The following is a 20,203-nucleotide window of genomic DNA, read 5'->3' as shown; positions in this document are numbered from 1 at the left end:
GTTGGCAGGCAAGTGACGATGTAACACCTCTGTCAATATATATTTCATAGGTACCCTGGCTATTGGTTCTGTAATCTACTTTTGATTTAGAAGTATTTATAATAAAAGCTAATAAACCACTATATTGTTTAGCATGTTATTAGTGATTATAGATATTAATTATGTTAGTAGTGAACAAACTATCTTACCATATTCAGAACTATAAATTGCTTGGAAAGTTGAATCTTAATGAAAGTTACTGAAACTATTACTCTTTTGTCTCCAGGCATTTGTGAAAACTTTATCCTCCACCAAGAGTGTGCTTCCATCTGACTATTAAGCCCCATTCAGCCATAATAGATATTTAATGGCATATATTCCTTTTTCAAGTGTGCCTTCATATGACTTTCCAGCAAGTATGCAAATCATGGGATCAGGCCTCTAATGTCACTATGTTAGAACATTCCTCCATTTATCACTGTTGATCACTGTTTATCACTGTAGATTCAATCTGTATGCTTTTTAAATAAACTGCAGTGTCTTTTCTTATTGATTTTTATTATTATTATTTTTACAGGTTTCATTGGTTAGTTTAATAGCCAATGCTTTGGGCTATTCTGAACTTGGTGCCATTAAATCGCTTCGGACATTAAGAGCTTTAAGACCTTTAAGAGCCTTGTCACGATTTGAAGGAATGAGGGTGAGATAAAAGAAAGTAGCCTGATTTAATCTATGCATACAAAAATCAGTGTAGAATTATGAGACTACAAAGAGTTACAAAAGAACTCCAGAGTGGGAACTCATGCAAAAATGTGTGGGAAAATGCCTTTCAACATGTCCTTAAACATACAACATCCATAAGGTTTACTTTTGGGTATTAGACCTCAAGCTTATCAAAATTTCCTGCTCAAATAAATAGTTGGTATACCAGCCCTGTGGCTGTTAATATTTTTACTTGTTTGTGGATCGATATAGAAAAGGAAAATAACAGAGATGTTGCGTTGTTGTTTTTTTTTTCTTTCGTTTAGATGAGAACTTTATTTAAAGAATTTCTGTAAGTTCCATTGTCTGTTAGTTTATCAGTAGTTTGAGATGGAACAGGATTAGGCAGAAAAAGAAAAAAAAAAAAAAGAAGAAGATAACAACTGTGGGAAAAAGACACTAAAGACACTAAAGATACAACTAAAGCCTCCCTGTGGTTCCCTATCTATCTGTCTGGGAAAAAGATCCCACAACACAAGCTGTATCATTAAAGAAAGGTTCTCTGAACAAATACCTGAAATAATGATGGGGCTGGAAATGTAGAACAGAAGAGGTGAGAAATCATTTTCGCAGCCAGTGTCCTTTACTTCATACAAATACATCTGATGCCATTTTACCTTTCCTCCTACACAGCTGAATGCTTCCTATTGAGGAAATTATTATTTTCATATTCTGCCAGTCTGACCAAAACCAAAACAAACAAACAAACCAAACAACAACAACAACAAAAAAAAAACAACAAAACTAAACAAAAAAACTATTACCAGCTGTCTGCTGACTATGCTATTTCCTGGAAAAATAGATGCTCAAATAATTAACAAGTTATGTTATGTCACTTAGAAATCTTCTTTTTTATCTTTCACCTCAAAATATCCAGATATTGTAAATATATCCACAAAAATATCCAGATGTTACAGTTTAGTCATAAGTCTCCAAAAAAAATTGTGTAGTTTCTGTCTGAGTAGAGGCTGCTGATATTCCAGGGTACTGTGTCCTGTGACACTTCACCATGGCCATTAAGTTTTGCATAATTTGCATTGCAAACAGCATGTAAGTCCCTATCTCATAAATGAGCTCTGTTGATTTTAGAACATTTTCAGTCAAGTTATAGATTTGAAAAAATCTACTATTTTCAAAACCATGCAAAAAATATTCACTACACAAAAATCAACTGCTGTCCCACAAATAAATATGGTTGTTTTTTTTTTTTTTTTTTTTTTTTTTTTTTGCCTGTGTATCCTTTTAGTTCAATAACAATAAGTAATTAAGTAAAATTTTTGTCAGTGGATTTCATCTGATTTTTTACAGTCACTTATTCATATAGACTAGTTCAATTGTATTAAATGAAGCAATTAAAAATAAAATAAAATTAAAAAAAAAAAGACTAAAGGATATGTTTAAAAGCAACTACTGGGAGCCAGATGCTGTTATTAAAAAAAAAAAAAAAAAAAAAAAAAACACAAATAAAATGTGCTTATTTTTGTTACATTGTAAGCAGATGCTAAAATACATCGGTTCCAATATATACGCAAAGGTTCTGAGAATAAAATCATTTGTAATGATAGTTTCACATGCAGATATTTTTATTTAGTCTTCCATATCATCATTCTTTTATCTTATTCTGTTTTATTTCCTATTTATAGATTTTGATTTGTATTGTTGGAGTTTAACATTTATTTCTTTCTTTTTCTCTAGAGCACACAAATTCTAAGAACCCATCTTGCTACTAACAGGTTTTCTTTTGTTTTCGCTTTTTTTTTCAGACTTTTGCATTGTCTGGTTTCCATATAACTCTCATTTCTTGCCTTTGGTAATTTCATTAGTGATTTTTATTGAACCTCAAATAATGTTTCCCCTTAAATTTTACATTGTTAACTGTCCATTCCATATTAATGCTGTTTTAACATTTTAAAGTATTTTTCTTTGTTTTTTCATAAACTGACTATTTTGTTTAATTTTTATGCTAGGTGGTTGTAAATGCACTTGTAGGAGCAATTCCATCTATCATGAATGTATTGCTGGTTTGTCTTATATTCTGGCTCATCTTCAGCATCATGGGAGTAAATCTGTTTGCTGGCAAATTCTATCACTGTGTCAATACCACAACTGGTGAGATGTTTGATGTCAGTGATGTCAACAATTATACTCAGTGTGAGGAACTCATAAAAAACAATCAAAGTGCCCGATGGAAAAATGTGAAAGTAAACTTTGATAATGTAGGAGCTGGATATCTTGCTCTCCTTCAAGTGGTAAGTAAACTTATATTTTTTCTTTTTGCTCTCTTAAAAAAAAAAAAAATAGGACAACTGAGCTACTTAAGTCTGTTAAGTAGTAGAATAATTTCTTTATAGCAGTGATGTACAGTTTACACAAAAGAAGCCTGAAAAGCTTCTAGTACATTTTTTAGCCATAACTTTTGCCTGAATAGTAGTAAACTTTCCAGGTTAGAGAATATGATCTCATTATGATGATAAAAATGTCTATATAAGTGAAAAAAAGTGCAAGAATCTTTTTAGTGCTGCACAAAATAAATATCAGAAATGCATTTCATTTCTTGTCATGGTGGAAAAGAGTTGGAGATCCCTCTAATTACTGAAGATTTCTCCCCTCCTCTATGAGCTCAGTTATCTTGCAAGACAGGAGGGCAAACAGCAATTGGAAAGGCAGACATTCTAACTGACTGTCTGGTCTGATGTGAGCAACTCCTGCCAATGCCTCCCACATAATCTGTTCCTGGATATCATTACTAATCCACAGCGACATCCTTCACATTCAGAAATCCATTAATCTTGGCAATTTTTGGCACTGAAAAATCATTTTTCATCAACAGCCAGGTCAAGATAGAGTGGATTTTTCTTCATGTCTGTACTATTCTAAGGAACCAGTTTGTATTTGGATGGTAAAAGGAACAATATAACAAAACAGCAGGTCTCCAGTACAGGTGTTTGTTTAAGAGGGGATTGATTTTCCAGACCCGGAAGTGGGTTTAGGGAAAGAAGTCATAAATAATGCAAGATCTGAGACTGGGGCATCCAACATTTCATGTAGCAAGGAGACAAGTCCTTCTCTAGTATAAGTCTTGTGTACGGTGTTCGAATGTGGGTAGTCACTGGTGGACAGTTCCTTACTATTAGACCTGATTATTTCATAACTTTCTCTTGCTGCTTGCAGACATTAAGATGCATCACAGATGCTATTATATTGCATATCATACTCATTCTATTAATTATTATTACTTATATAAAATCTGTAAATTTTATTTCCCCTTCAAGTCCTTTTCCTATGCACTGTGGTAGAGAAACATTTTTATTCTAGGTACTGAGTGTACCTTTCATTTATGCCAGAAGCTCCTTAGCTTGGAATGGAGCTTCCGATAGCTGGTATCTGACCCAAAACACAAGCAAGCAAGCAAATAATAATGCTTAAATAATTGAGCTCTGCTGAATCACTTGTCTATGATGTGACATACAGCTTCAATTTATGAAGAGATGTTAGAAGAGATGTTAGAATTAGATGTCAAATCTTTTTTACTCATTATTCTACCTAGACAAAGTCTCTACAGGAACTCAGCGCAAGGTTTTACAAAAGTTAACCACAGCTCTTTCACAGTTCACATTTAGTCTTCTGTAAATCTTACATCTCAAGAACCAATGTATATTTTTATTATGAACAGAGTGTATTCCTTTTACTTGTGTAGGATTAAAACATTTCTAAAAATTCTATGGCAGTTTGGCCACAGCCAAAACATTCAGATGCATGTATCTGTCTGGAAGCTGTTTTGTCAATTCCATCAATTTATTGTGTAAACTCGATAAAATGGTTGTCACCACAAGTGATTGCAGTAGATTGCACTTAAACACCTCCAACATCTCCAAGTCTACCACTGCTCACCTGCAAAGTAAGCACCTGCAGCTCCAAATATGCTGTGTTCTTGCTGAGACATTCAGAGACCAAATGTAATATTTTTGAAATACCCAACAATAAATTATAAAAAAAAATCAGTTTTATTTTGAAAAATATCTTATTATTCCTGTTATTAAATGTGGTTTATAAATTTTGATATAATTTTATTAAAGTTAAAGGTCCAAATGTGGTGCTCTAGTCATTTTTCACATTCTGAATTTTTTATAGAGTAGATAAACCAACTGTACTTTATTTCTAGGCTACTTTCAAAGGATGGATGGACATTATGTATGCTGCTGTTGATTCAAGAGATGTAAGTGTAAGACTTTCAAAGACCATCTGTTGGTTATATTCTGATATATTTAATATAATTTAGAATATAAATAACTACATTATAACAATAAGAATGTAGTACTTTAAGGCTAGAAATGAACTTTTTTGTAACTTCATCCATCTTAGAAATAGTGGTGGAAAAAAATAATCCCACTTCTTTCTAGTGAAATAATGTAACTAAAATCATTTAAATGGACTTTTTTTTTTTTAAGATGTTAATGAAAAATAGAGAAAATGGCTTTTTAACGACTTCCTTTGATAATCATGATTATATAATGTAAGACTACATAATGTAATTATAATGTATTAAATATATTAATCTAGTTTTAAAATTTGTGGCCATGGATTTCATTGTTTATTTAGGTTGACCACTTATATTATCCAGCTATTTAAGTCAAATTAGATTTTAAGGTTGAAGATCATCTGTTAAATTTTCTAGAATTTAGAATATTATTTTGGCTAGAAAACTTCTAAACTATGTTTACCTAGTACAAGAAAGAGCAACACAGATGCCTAAGCTAGTTCTATACAACTTTGGTTATAGTTATACTAGTGATAATCAGTCATCACACAGTGATATTCATCTGTCAGAATATTATATCCTGTTTCATTAACTTCAGCATTTCTATGCAAGCATCGTGCAGTTGAGATGCAGACATTGATTGAAATGTAGAAGCTAGAATAAGTAAGAGAGTAACAAAATACTCCTTAAAAATGTGCCTCAGTTTTAAGAGATTTCACAAAACATTTAGTCACTAGAAGTTTATAGAAAGCATCTGTTCTTAGCTGGATGTAAGAACACTTGTCTAAGACTGAAAGAGTTCCAGGGAGATTTGGGTGACAGTAAAATGGTTGATTCTGTTGCATGAAAATATACTGAACATAATATAAAATATTTAATTTTTAAATGTTGAAATTTTAAGTACTAGTGACTACTCTCAGTCTCATATTCTTCTTGGAACTTTGTATATATATACATGCATAAACATATATCTTTGTGTACATTTACTTTAAAGCTCCATATGAATAATCATTCTATCAGCTTCCAGTTCTCCATATATACAAAAGAATATATTGGGTCTTTTTAATAAATGGGTGCAGTTTGTAGAATTTCCAGCTGAAATAACATATACTTATTTATAATTAAATTCATTTCCTTCCTTCCTTCCTTCCTTCCTTCCTTCCTTCCTTCCTTCCTTCCTTCCTTCCTTCCTTCCTCTCTCTCTCTCTCTCTCTCTCTTTCTCTCTCTCTCTATGCCTCTCTCTCTGCCTCTCTCTCTTACTTTCTTTCTTATTACATCTAGTATTCTCTTCATTAATATTTTGATCCCTTGATTAATATTATCCCCTTATAATATTTTGTAGGTAGAAGATCAACCTAAGTATGAGGACAACTTGTACATGTATCTTTATTTTGTCATCTTTATCATATTTGGATCATTCTTTACCTTGAATCTTTTCATTGGTGTCATTATAGACAACTTCAACCAACAAAAAAAGAAGATAAGTATTTAAAATGTTTCCATACTGCTATAAAGTATTAATTGTAATAAATTAATATCTTACTCATATAAGGCCAATAAAAATCAAAAGTTATTTCAGGTCTTTGAATGAAAATTTATTTTTTAACATAATCCTTGTTAAATATGTGGACGTGATTTTGACCTTTTCATTACAGCATTTTGACATGCAAAGAGGGACAAATCATGAATCTGTTCACAATAATTTACAAATTTTGAAAGACCTAAAATGAAGATGCAAAAATAGAACGTGTTATTCATTTGATTAGATGTAGTATTATTTTGAAGTGGAAGAATTTTCTCTTTAATTAACTTTAAAGAGTCAAAGAATTAAGATAAATTATTTTCAATTAATCTTATAAACTGTTGACACTTAATGAAGACACAATATGACTCTGTGTTCATATAATAGATAATACATGTAGTTCTGCAAACTGATTAAACAGTGGTTTAAAAGTCCTATAGATCTCACAAATAGGCTTAAATATATAAGTAAAATGTGTATGAAAGAGCCCTTTTATTCTAACAGTTGAACTGTAAGAAATGAGATGAGCTTCTTAGAAAGAAGTAAATTAACTTATAATTTATTAGAAATACATGTAATGAAGTATATGTATAGAAGAAAGGATATTTTTCTGTATATACTGAACATTCAAGTATGTTTTAAGTAATTATATTTATAATGTGTATAATTTTATGTAAAATAATTTTAAAAAGACAAAATTACAAATGCATTTAAAATGTTAAGAAGTCTCATATACTTCAATTGCCAAATAGAACTAGTACATGAGGATCACTGTAAATCGTTGTATGGTGTGAAAAAACAGCTTCATCTGACTTAGTTTTATTTGATTACCAAATAAAAAGCAGCAGCACAAAACAGAATATATAGTAAAGATCAGTTGTGAAGTAAAGATTTTTTTTGTGTGTGTGAAAATATTCTTCAGTTTCTTAAAAGAGCCATGAACACATCTGGGGCCACAGCAATATTTTCTATCAAGAATAGTAGGCTTTGGGCTTCGATAACCACTTTAGCAGACAGTGACTTTGACACTGTTTCTATCTGACTTAGTTCAGATTCATTAATAAGCACAAGTTACATTATACTGGAATTCAGTCAGTTGTTCATCAGCATTTGCATCTGCAAACAAAGGTTAATTTGAACTAGTCAAGGTTCCAGCAATTGTTTTTTGTTTGTTTGTTTGTTAATTAAAAACTTTTTATAGCATGATTTCAGTTACTTTTCTTAAGTTTACATCAACAAAGATTTTTGCTATCATTAAAGCCATCATATTTGACCCATACAATCTATCCCTTGACACAACATAAGCCTCAAATTTACGCCAGTTTTGGACCTGTCTATCTGTAACTCAAAGTCAATCTAAAGTTTAGGACATGTAAGACACCTGTGCACTAAAATCCTAATCAGCAACCTATTTAACAGCATTGGTACAGTAAGAACCATTTTAGCCATGTCAGCAAAAATGAACATGAATGACTGGAAAAACTTGGCTATCAGCCTAACAAGGTACCAGGAAAGGTTTCTTGTATGTGGTAGTAATGCTCATTATATGAACCATTAATGACTAAAAAAAAATCACTTGGTAGACAAATAAAATAGAAATGTAATATTAAATTACAGAGGAACATACTGTAGTTAAATACTGAATGTGTGAACATGACAGTAATTAGTTTTGGTATTATATCTTTACTTTGGAGGTCAGGATATATTTATGACAGAAGAACAGAAGAAATATTACAATGCAATGAAAAAACTGGGATCCAAAAAACCACAGAAACCTATACCAAGGCCAGTGGTAAGACTGATTTGACAATGAGGTTATATGCCTGGAAATAATTATTTTTTGTTATTGTTTTCTTACAAGGTAGAACTTCTCTCTCTCTCTCTCTCTTTTTTTTTTTTTTTTTTTTTTTTTTTAATTGAATGGATAGATCTTTCATATTTCATTGAAAAACATACACTGAAGTATGAATTTTATAGAAAGGTTAATGTGATAAATTTCACAGGACAATGCCTGAGTCCTAGAAAAGTTTCCTTAATTGGATAATTAAGCAGGTCGTGTTTCCCATGGATATACCCTTTTCTGTTTTTCTTCTCCAAGAGGCTTTGTAGGAAATGGGGATGTACTGGCATCTGCTGAAGACAGAAGGGGGCACTGGTCATCTAACATGAAGAGAAAGATACAGATAATCTCACAGAATAAAAGACTGACCTGGAGAGTCCAGGATAAAATAGAATAAGTTTGTCTCTAAGATGAGAAATCACTGTTATTTCCTGAAATCCTACAGTGTTTGGAAAGGAATATTTGTTGCACCTTGTTCACCAGGTAGTGAACTCTCTAAGGAGAGGCATATACCATTAACAATTAGCTAAGTAGTAAAGGAAAACAGGGATATTGCTGTCATGGAGTGTTTGAGACATGCAACTTCAGCTGTCCAACAATCTTACCTAGCACAGTGAGTTTAAGGAAGAAACAGACACCTTGAGGGGTGAATACTCTAAAGCCACCTAAGAATGAGAAAATGAGTTTCTGTTTGGTTGGTATTCTTGCCTGGTATCAAGTTACACAACTTTTTATACCAATAATATCACTTTTGCTATAATGCTATTGCTATTATTGTTTCAGTGTTTCTCTTCCCATTCCTTCAGTCAACAGTGGTACACTTCCTGATTTGCTCTAACAGGTTGAGACAAAAAGCAGAACAGGCTAAGTGGAAATGAACAGATCTTGCTCTGCACCCCTAAAACCTTGCAGGGACTTGCTCTCCCATTTGGCACTTTTAAAAGCAAATATTTTCAGAGTATAAGAAGTATTCTGTTTTTGTTTTTGCAGAACAAATTCCAAGGCATGGTCTTTGATTTTGTAACCAAACAAGTATTTGACATCAGCATCATGATACTTATCTGCCTTAATATGGTCACAATGATGGTAGAAACAGATGACCAGAGCAAAGAAATGGAAACAATTTTATCCCGGATTAACCTCGTGTTCATTATCCTTTTCACTGGAGAATTTGTGCTGAAATTGATTTCACTTCGCCATTACTACTTCACTATAGGCTGGAACATTTTTGATTTCGTGGTTGTCATTCTCTCCATAGTAGGTAAGAGCAACCCCCTTTCAAGAAAAAACTAGTGGAAGGAAAAGGGAACACCTTTTTCAAGAATGTGAATTTTTCTGTTTTTCATACAACTTGATTTGGATCTTCATAGTTTATAGGATGAAATACATGAAAATTTTTACATATAAGATTTTTATTGCTCCCATTAGGTTCACTTGCCATCTTCAAAATCAAGGGTCATAAAGGATCTATTTAGCACATTAAATTAACACATGCAAATGTACACAGAAATGTCTGGTGGTATACACTAACCACAGATTTGCTTTCATTAGTAGAACTGAAGAGTCTGTGAAGGTGGAGGGATTTTTACTTGCTTTTTCTAACTAAGGTCTCAGTGAACATTTAGATTTCTGTCAGCTAAAAACTGACTCTCCAATGTGCAAATTAGTCATGACAAAACTAGTCATAAAGACTTTATGATGTACCTGAGAGAGCTTTGACTGAATACAGTGCATACCCCCAGGTTAAAAAAAAAAAAAAAAAAAAAAAAAAAAAAAAAAAAAACATAAATTAAGCCAATATATTCTTCCATGAAAGAAAGGAGTAGGTTCATCTTCAGAACTGATTATATCTAAGACAGAAAATTCACTTTCCAGGCTTTTTAGGCAAAACTGAAACTTAGACAGACACTAACAACCCCCTTGCTTGCCAAAAGTAGATTCCTTCCTTTTACTTATTTGCCTTTGTCTCCTGGATAGGACAAACATGCTTTAAAGTAGCTTTTTTTTTTTTTCTTTTTTCCCTCTAGGTATGTTCTTAGCTGAGATGATTGAGAAATATTTTGTGTCCCCCACTTTGTTCCGAGTCATCCGACTTGCCAGAATAGGTCGAATCCTGCGTCTCATTAAAGGCGCTAAGGGAATCCGCACTCTGCTCTTTGCTTTGATGATGTCTCTTCCTGCTTTGTTCAACATTGGCCTGCTGCTGTTCCTGGTCATGTTTATCTATGCGATATTTGGCATGTCCAACTTTGCCTATGTTAAGAGGGAAGTTGGGATTGATGACATGTTCAACTTTGAAACATTTGGCAACAGCATGATCTGCCTATTTCAAATCACCACATCTGCTGGCTGGGACGGTTTGTTAGCCCCAATTCTGAACAGTGGGGAGCCGGACTGTGACCCTCACAAAGATCATCCGGGGAGCTCTGTTAAAGGAGACTGCGGCAACCCTTCCGTTGGGATTTTCTTCTTTGTCAGCTACATCATCATATCCTTTCTGGTAGTGGTGAACATGTACATTGCTGTGATTCTGGAGAACTTCAGTGTTGCTACTGAGGAAAGTGCTGAGCCTCTGAGTGAGGATGACTTTGAGATGTTCTATGAAGTCTGGGAGAAGTTTGATCCAGATGCAACACAATTCATAGAATACAGTAAACTATCAGATTTTGCAGCTTCATTAGATCCTCCTCTTCTCATAGCAAAACCAAACAAAGTCCAGCTTATTGCAATGGATCTGCCCATGGTAAGCGGTGACAGAATTCACTGCCTTGACATCTTGTTTGCTTTCACAAAGCGTGTCCTGGGGGAAAGTGGGGAGATGGATGCCCTCAGAATCCAGATGGAAGATCGTTTTATGGCAGCCAATCCTTCTAAAGTCTCCTATGAACCAATCACAACCACATTAAAGCGGAAACAGGAGGAGGTATCTGCTCTCATTATTCAGCGTGCTTACAGACGTCACCTTTTAAGGCAAAATGTTAAAAAGGTGTCTAGTATATATAACAGAAATAAAAACAAAGAAGGAGATGGACCAGTTATAAAAGAGATAATTATTGATAAACTAAATGGGAACTCCACTCCAGAAAAAACAGATGAGAGCTCCTCTACAACTTCCCCACCATCCTATGACAGTGTAACAAAGCCAGAGAAAGAAAAATATGAAAAAGACAAAGCAGAAAAGGACTACAAAGGTAAAGATGTCAGGGAAAATAAGAAATAAAAATGTAAAAATTCTGCTTGTGGGACAACTTGTTTACAGTCTGAGAATGAAGTGTCAACTGGACTCCTGCTGGAGGTTTATGCCAAACTGACAGTTTTTACATATATGCGTGTGTGTGCGTGTGTGCGCGTGTGTGTGTATATCTACATTAAATATATATATATATATACTTAAGGTCAGTGCCTATAACAAAACAGTAAACCTTCATCATCAAACTGTGACTCTGCAAATCAGGGTAACAAACTTGACAAGAGGTTACTGTTTTCACTACAGCTGACACTGCTAAGAATGAGAGACAAAGTTGCTCCACGGAGAACAGGGAGCTTGAAATGCCTGCAAAGCTATACATTTTTGTGTTTCATGTACTGCAAAACATGTAGAACAGTACTTCTATTCACTGTTTGTAATTCAACTGCTACACTTGTCATATTTTTACAGAACTGGTATTAGTGTATCATTTTTTTAATTCACAGGTTGTTTACTATTATATGTGACTATTTTTGTAAACGGGTTTTATGTTGGGGAAAGAGATATGAGGACCAGGTGTTCTATTCTCAGATTCTCTATAATGTACAGACAGAAGTGATTTGCATAGGCATGTTGCACTCATCAATCATGCCCAAATAAAAATATGACATTGCACAAAGCTAAAGATTTTAATAACTTCCATGTTTCAGGGTTGCTTTTTTAATTTGAGGCATTCTTACTACTCGTATGTCTGCATCCAGATTATGTGTATCCACATTAATGTGCCTGGAAAGTCTCCTCTAAATTACAGGAATTTGCAATGACTTAGTTTTATGCAAACCATAAAGCATGAACAAGTTCTTGTGTTAAAATACTCACAGCTTAAAAAATATATTGTTTAGTTTCTGCACTAGAAAAAAAAGCTTCAGCAAAATATACCTGGAAGTTCTTTTATTTTCTTTCAACAGTTCAAGTCTTTTTCCTGGATTATTCTTTAATTACTGTGTTCTCTCATTAAGGCCAACATCCAATGAATTAATAAAATACACTTTGCTATGTAAATATTAATGGCATACTGCCATGTACATTTGACCATAGAATTAAATGGTTTTGCCACATCGAATTGCATCAGATATGTACGGCAGTGTGGGTAATTTGCAAGAGCTCAACAGGACATTTTATATTCTGTGTCATTATAGATAGTTTGGAGAGTATCACTGATGCACGTCAATGCTTTTGCTGCTGTATCTTGCTCCTTCTGCTGTCCACTGTCTCCACTATAGGAAGCCATGTATCTGTGGTAAAGTGAATCAAGTTGTCCAACCAGACCTCATTCTTTCAAATCATTAAGCAATAGTTTGGAGCTATTAATGAGCCTCTTTAGTTTTGCATTTTCAGTTTGAAGTGGCTACTATATGGTGTAGAATCAGACTGTAAAGGCCCTATTGCAAACTGTTTAACCTGTTGAAAATGTGGTTAGTATATATAAATATTGTAAAGAAATACCATTCGGCAAGAGTTTTGTATATAAGAAGAGTGTCTTCAAGTTTAGATCACTGTTTCTTATATTTCTTTCCTCATTCACTTGGCTTACTTTCTAACCACATTAATTTCAAACTGAAATCATCACACTATAAGAAAAGAAGTATTTGTAGACTATATTGTTTTAATATATTTGCATATATTTCAATGTGAAGTAAATTGTGTAAATCTGGAACCAAGCTTATTGTTTCCAAATAGTTATATCTGGTAACTGGACATAGCAAGGAAAGAATTAGGGAAATGTGTGAATTTCTAGCACTGTTTGCATCAGAAGTTCCAAGATAGTCTCATTGTTCATGAAATCCTTGCTATTTTGCAGTGTCTGTTTACATAGACAATTATTCTTTTTGAATCATGCTGCACTAGACTTGTACAAATAGGACCCACAATATTTCCCAAGAACAAAATGGCACATTTGTATAATCAAGGACATCAGGACACTGTGTTTCATACACAAGCTAATATTAAATGTAGGATCTTTCTTTTACTAATGCTTTTGACTTGTAATGTGTTGGTGAAATGCATGCAGGAAATTGATATTACCATAAACAACATAAACAATATTACAAATGAGCCAAAAAAATAAAGATTTCATTTTTTATTGTATTTTCATTGTATTTATTTTTCTTTGTCTCTATCCTTCTGTTGGTTGAAAGATGAAAGCTGGCTTTGTTACTAATAAAGAATTCTTCCCCTGTCATTAGAGCTAAATAACTTATTTTCCAAATATTAACTTTTTTCTTTTTTTTTTTTTCATGTAAAAAATCAGAGAACTTTAACAACACCCCTTTTACCATTTATTCCTAATACCTTGTCACTGACAGTGTCTGGGTATTTTAACACAGGACATCTACACATTCTGCTCCAAGAGCCTTTCTGTCAGACCTCGTGAACTCTTCCAAACAATGGGGCACTGCTCAGTATCTGAGGTATTGTTTTAGTGTGCCATGTTGCTGCTACCAAAGCTGCCTACGCTTTTTGAGCAGTAAACATGCATACATACTTTCTAACATAGTTCCTCTGTTGGGTCCTACATAACATTCAGCCAAGAGTTCACCTCAAATTGATAAAAAATTGTTTTAATTGAGTAGTGATTCCTTTTATTTCAGTAATTCTGAAAAGCAATAAATACAATGTCTAGATGGCCACACAAGAAAGGGACAATATTGAAACTCAGCTATGTTAAAAAGTAATCATAATACCTGGATATTATGCAATAGCTCTTAAGTAATAAACTCAGTAAGTATTCAGAGCTCTTCTATTTCTTTGGCCGGCCTGTCCCTGACTACTAATCTACTTATTATTGCATTTTACTCACACCTATTCACATTATCTGTTCAGAACAGCCTATAAAATGTGCAGAATGGCAAGTGGTCTGAGGAATGACAGTTCATTCATTTTCAGGAGCCTGTACTCAGCTTTATTACCACTTTATGCAGGAAAACATTGTCAATGCTTTCAACCTGGATCAGTGGGAATGGCTGATGGTCTTGGTTTAACCTGGGCTAGAACTCATCTGGCTTCGTTCTGAGGACACATATGTCCTCCTAACAGCCTGGTGCTGCTTCTGTGAACTTTTTCTTCCTGAAAGTAATTTCTTTTTCCACAGAGATCAATATACAGGTTGTATCATTTAAATCTCAAACTACACACACCTATGCTTCCAGAACATTTGAAAAGAAAAATCACTTCAAGTAACTTGTTTTATGCTACTAGGCCAGACTGTAGAGACAGTTATCCCAGTCAAGGATGTTTTTTTATGCCCACCACATTATGCTTGAGGTCCTCTCCACAGTTTCCAGTGAGCAGAGGATCCCTTATTGGCAACTAAAATCTTTGTTGTGTGACTGTACTGATTCATGTCCATAAACAGCTGAATTTTCAAGGTGTACAATCACCGACAAAATGCCTTCTACTATGTATTAAACCTTTTATCTGTCACCTACTGCCAAAATGAGAGTATTAGTAATGATGACGGTAGAGTCAGGTCACTCTCGCAGTGTATGTTCATTACTTGCTGCTTTTCTTTAATGAGTTTTTAGATTAAAAAATTTCCACGTGAATGCTCAGAAAGGAGACATAGCTTTATTCAGTACATTTCAAATTAATTCACAGGACAGCACAGCTTAATGCTGTTCCCAAGAAAATGTTCCCAGAAGTCCTTGTGCCTCACACAAGCTAATGCAGTGCACATGTTAGTACTGCTGTCATAAAAGAGTAATGAGCTTGCAGAATTAACTGAAGCAAATTCAGCGCTCAAGTATTATCAAGGGAGGAAAGCTCAGGGTGCAGCAGCAAAAACAAACAAATAACAAAGAGCATTTCTTCCAAGAAGAAGTAGATTAACCCCAAAATAGAAAAGAGGGACTGCCATTATGGCAAATTGTGATAACCAGAAGCCAAATGCATTTATTGTGAAATTCATTCATCCATTAATGAAGTTGTGAGTACTCTGCACTACTTAGAATTCAATATGAATTGCATACGGTACTTGTAATTATTTAAATATATATATAAACCAATCATTTAGAAGGTAAAATTATGATGGGAATTAATAAAATCAAGAAAGCCCTTGCTCAGAGGGCCTACCTCCAGGATATGACTTGTAGCAATTATTTTTTGCTACGTGAATTGTTACAATTGTGTGAATATTTTTGCACTGAAATTTCCAGCTCTCTTGAAGTGCCATTTGTTGCAATGTTTATGTTCATTTCTTTAGTTCTTCATCTAAACAGATAAAAAATTTTTTTGAAAAATTGCAAAGAAATCTGAGCAGGAAGAAAAATCACCTAATTAACAAGAGAAATTCATTCTTAAAATACATTTTCATTATTATCTATTTGTTTCCTCTGAGGAATGTTTGCTCGTCCGGTCAGAAAAGAGAAGTGACACCATGTGACCAAGGCTGAAAACCACAGAAATAACTCATTATAAATAGACAAAGCAAATAGTAACCACAGGTCATTAGTCATTTGTTCAGATTACTAAACTAGTTTTAATGGATGTTTTCTAAAAGATCATGATTAGTTCATGTACAATTTAGTAACAAGAAAGGATAAGGTAAAGGGGGATGGTGAAGTGCTTTGATCTGTTTCCACTAAACACCACAGAGCAGGGACATGCTCTGTCTTTGTAATGCCGTGCACATTCTCCATCACTTTACAAATTAAATACTTGACCCTCTTAGAAGAAAATATGCTGCAACATGAGCCTCAGCTAAGCTAGAAAAATAAATTGTACTGCAGTAGCCTAAGTAAACTGAAGCCAATTACCATCTCTTGGGAGAGCAGACAAATCACATGCATCTCTGCAGCAAGTGCTATGTTTGATGCATACAAGAAAAGACATATCATGAACAATTTATAGCAGTAAAGCAGGCATCCATTCCCAAACATTCCCAAACATTCTTCAAGTACATCTCCTGTATAACAAAAGCCATGTAATGTTTTTCTCAAAACCTACAGTCAGTGGAAAGGGGAAAAATGGAATTAACCTTGAGAGACATTCTTTGTTCTTATAGGAAAAAACAAAACAAAAACAAACAAAAAATTGCATTTACTAGCCCTTAGATAGCTTTGTAGTTTTTTGTTGTTGTTGTTGTTTGTTTATATATATATAAAACTATAAGCCTCAGATGAATTTGAGTATCAGAGAGTTATTTACTTTTCATTCTAAAACTCTTACAGCCCGTACCTGGATCATACCCCCCTGTCCCACCAATGTAAAAATGTTGGATTTGCTATCAGAGTGCATGGCCCCAGGTATGTGCTTAGAGCAAAGCACAAGCAAAATACAGTCTTAATGAGTGAAATCGGCCATCCTAAATCAAAGTGGGTCATGCAATTTTTCCCTCTAAGGCGGTGATATGCAATCCAGCAAACCAAAATAAGCATTTTAGCAACGTGCCATATAATAGTAAGTATATTCAAAGATAACATGCACATACTTTTTAATTATGCCATACAAAGACCGTAAGTGATTACATTATGAGTTTCTTTCCCAGAGAACTAGAACTGATTGAGTTCAACAGCCACAAAAATTTACACTTATTCCAATTTTTTCTCTTGTTGCTGTTACAGGGGGATGACAGTGATGGGTCTAATTTTACAACTCTGCAGGAAGCTCAGTTTGGGTATACACTTCAGAGATCCCAGCTCTGATCTAAGGAAGGAAATTGATTGACCTAGAAAAAATAACAGCTTCTTGTCTCTGCTGAACGCTAAAGGCCTCATCCTACCTCTTCATGCAAATAAGAGAAAGATATGAGAAGCATGTGAAAGTATGCACTAAGAAAGCTGTATAAATTCTCTTTTAACTAAGAAATATTAAATGAAACACGGAAGCACAAAAAGATACAGAAGAAAAAAGTGTTTGTAGCTTTAATTGGCAGAGTTAGATCTAACATGTGGGATGCATATCATAGGTAACATTTATTCTTTGGATGGGATTTTGCAATTTGCAACTCCAGGCACCAGGGAACAGCACATTCTTTTAAAACTCTGAAAGTGACAGGGGACAAAACTGGCATAGCATATGCTACTTTCATGAATGTGTGCTGTGTAGAAAGGATGTTACTAACATCTCCCATCTGCACCAGGCACATCCTTAATTCATGTGTTGCAGAGTTTCTGCAGAAATGAGGACAAGCGATGACTTTATTTTACTGTTATTATCTTTGCTTCATAATGAAGCATTTTAACCCAAAGTCTGCATTTTTAAATGTGTAGTTTACACGTATATTTTCGGTTATATGTTTTAAGACATAAGAACCTGTAACTGCTCCATTTAGCACACTTCCCACCCCCAAAATGAGAACAAATTATCTGGTTCAGCCAAGTTGTGCAGTAGGAAATGAGAAAGAGCATCAGTGGTACTTAAATTACCTGCATACCCTGCCCAGGCCCTCTGGGCTCCTGGTTTGCAGATCTTTGGGAGTTCCAAATGGGGACATGAAGCAACATCCCACTTGAGACAGATATAGGAATATATACTGAATGCAAAAACCCTTAAGGGGCCCCCACTGGATGGCCCTATAGAAGAATTCTCGGTTCCCAGACTCAGCATGTTTATAATTATAGTCCATTTGCATACCATGAGCTGAGTTCAGCAGAACTCTGACACTGACACTTTGTATCTCTTAATGAATGACATACAAGAAAAAGTCCTAAAACTCAGCGGGTACCTAAAATATGAAGCTCCCCATTCTTTTACCAGTTGTAGAATACTTGCTTAGAACAAGTATTGTTTTTCAGCTGGGTGATTTACACTATTTAACTGTAAATAGAGCAGGCAGGGCAATTTGGTGGCTGTGCTAGTAACTTTTCAAAGTGATTTTGCAAGCCTGTATTTCTTGTTCTAGCCATTCTTCTTTTACACATATGGTATGCAATATACAAGGATGCTGCTTGTTGTAGTTCATACTAGCATATATAACAACTGACAATTTTGGAAGAGGATGTAGTTTGCCAGTATGGCTGCTTCCAATTCAATATTCTGCAGAATTCGCCTAGCAGAAGATAGAGATTGTAAATATTTTACACTAAAATGATATTTCTGTATTTTCTAGGTCACTGCTGCTTGCTGTTCCCAAACCATTAGGAGCAAACTGCATACTGAAGGAACTGCTGCATTTGGAGTACAAAGGAGACCGACTGCTGTCTGCAGCTCACTGCTGCCGCACTCCTCCCCAGCACTGAAAACATCTACCTGGTCTCCCACCTTGGGAAGCTGAGGTCCAGGTGCTAACTCTCATTCACTCACCACAGGGACTTAGAGAAAAACTTCAGAGAAGAACCAACAAGAGACTTTTATTCCATTTAGCCAACTCTTTCTAATCAATCCTCCACTGAAATGCCAGGGTTCCTTCCCATCTTTACTCTTCTCATGCACTGTATTCTGTCTGCCCTCGTTAGGAAATCTGAGTTAAGGAGCCCTTCCTGATGTCTGCATACGGCATTCCTGGCCAAACTCCAGGCTGAGCACTCCAACACTGAATAGTATTAGTAATATCACAAATTTGTAACTTTTTCTGCAACATGGCCTCACCAAGTTTTACATGTTTTATACCCAGAGTGATACCTGCATGGTCCTTAAAGTAAAGTTTCAGTCACGTGAACGACAACAAAACCCATCCCTTCTGAACTACAAGGCCAGCCTTCATTTTAGTTTTCATTTTACTTGCTCTGACCCTTTAGGTCTGACAGTTCTTCACCATTTTTCAGCTTATATTATTTAGCTCTTTTACACCCCTTCCAAATTCCTTTTTGCTTACAGGCATCACTTCCTGCAGCAGCAGAGGACTTTACCTGCACTGCTGCAAAGGGTGCCATGCTAGTGGGAAGTGTTGGGAAGAGCAGCACTGAAATGACAAGTGCCCTGCAGCAATGCCAGCCTCAGCTGTGGTCTTGGTCCTTCTCAGAAGTTTAAACAAGGTCAGGCCAAAGAGGAGTGTGTAGACAGAAAATACCAGTAACCCACTAGGTGGCACTTTTTGAGCTTCTTGAAACCAAAGCCAAAGATGATGCAATCTCATTTTTCAGATATGACATCAACAAGGTCAAACCACATTTAATCACTGAAAATGCTATTAAACCCTTTTCACACAAAGACAGCTGCATGTCTGTGTATGCTAGGTACGTGCCTAAATTCCTGGGACATACCGAGGGGAGTCAAAGAGCTAATGGACTTTTTCCCATTTATTCTCACGAAGAGTTCCCAGCACAGCATGCCTGTGCTTTCTCAAGAGATACACTCACAGCCACAGTGTCATCCCCTTCCCACTCAGGCTACTGTCCTAGCTGCTGCCTATTAACCTGCTCTCACCTCAGGACAGGTATGTTCGTACTTATGAATTGCCTCACTCTGGAAATCCCTATGGCCAATACAATGCAGAAGCTCAGACCTTTTTTCTAATCCGTGCAATGATTTTAAACGATGTGAGCAGCCGCTGCTGCGCTGTCTGCAGTGATGTATTCTCCCTGATTCCTGCATTTCAGGGAGCACGCATTCATGTGACCGGGTAGGCATGTAAATCGAGTGCAACCCATACAAAAGACCCCACAGCCAGAAGGAGTCTATCTCGATGCCCTTCCCCCCATTCAGGAATTGCTATC

The 20,203-nt window shown here is 35.0% G+C and overlaps 1 protein-coding gene across 4 annotated transcripts in view; it reads left to right on the top strand.

Moving 5' to 3' along the window:
* LOC137858221 (sodium channel protein type 2 subunit alpha-like) overlaps positions 1-13,697 on the top strand; it is a 71,334-nt gene extending 57,637 nt beyond the window's left edge. For all 4 annotated transcript variants that reach the window (XM_068685623.1, XM_068685620.1, XM_068685621.1 and 1 more), the window contains 7 exons: positions 557-679; positions 2,709-2,990; positions 4,904-4,957; positions 6,343-6,480; positions 8,210-8,314; positions 9,353-9,623; positions 10,390-13,697. In XM_068685623.1, coding sequence (XP_068541724.1) covers positions 557-679; positions 2,709-2,990; positions 4,904-4,957; positions 6,343-6,480; positions 8,210-8,314; positions 9,353-9,623; positions 10,390-11,582 — 2,166 coding nt within the window. In that variant the 3' untranslated portion in view covers positions 11,583-13,697. The remainder of the gene's footprint in view (positions 1-556; positions 680-2,708; positions 2,991-4,903; positions 4,958-6,342; positions 6,481-8,209; positions 8,315-9,352; positions 9,624-10,389) is intronic.
* The last annotated feature ends 6,506 nt before the right edge of the window (positions 13,698-20,203 follow it).

This window comes from Anas acuta, chromosome 6 (assembly GCF_963932015.1).
Source record: "Anas acuta chromosome 6, bAnaAcu1.1, whole genome shotgun sequence".
Lineage (NCBI taxonomy): Eukaryota > Metazoa > Chordata > Aves > Anseriformes > Anatidae > Anas > Anas acuta.
This window is presented reverse-complemented; position numbering and strand designations above follow the sequence as displayed.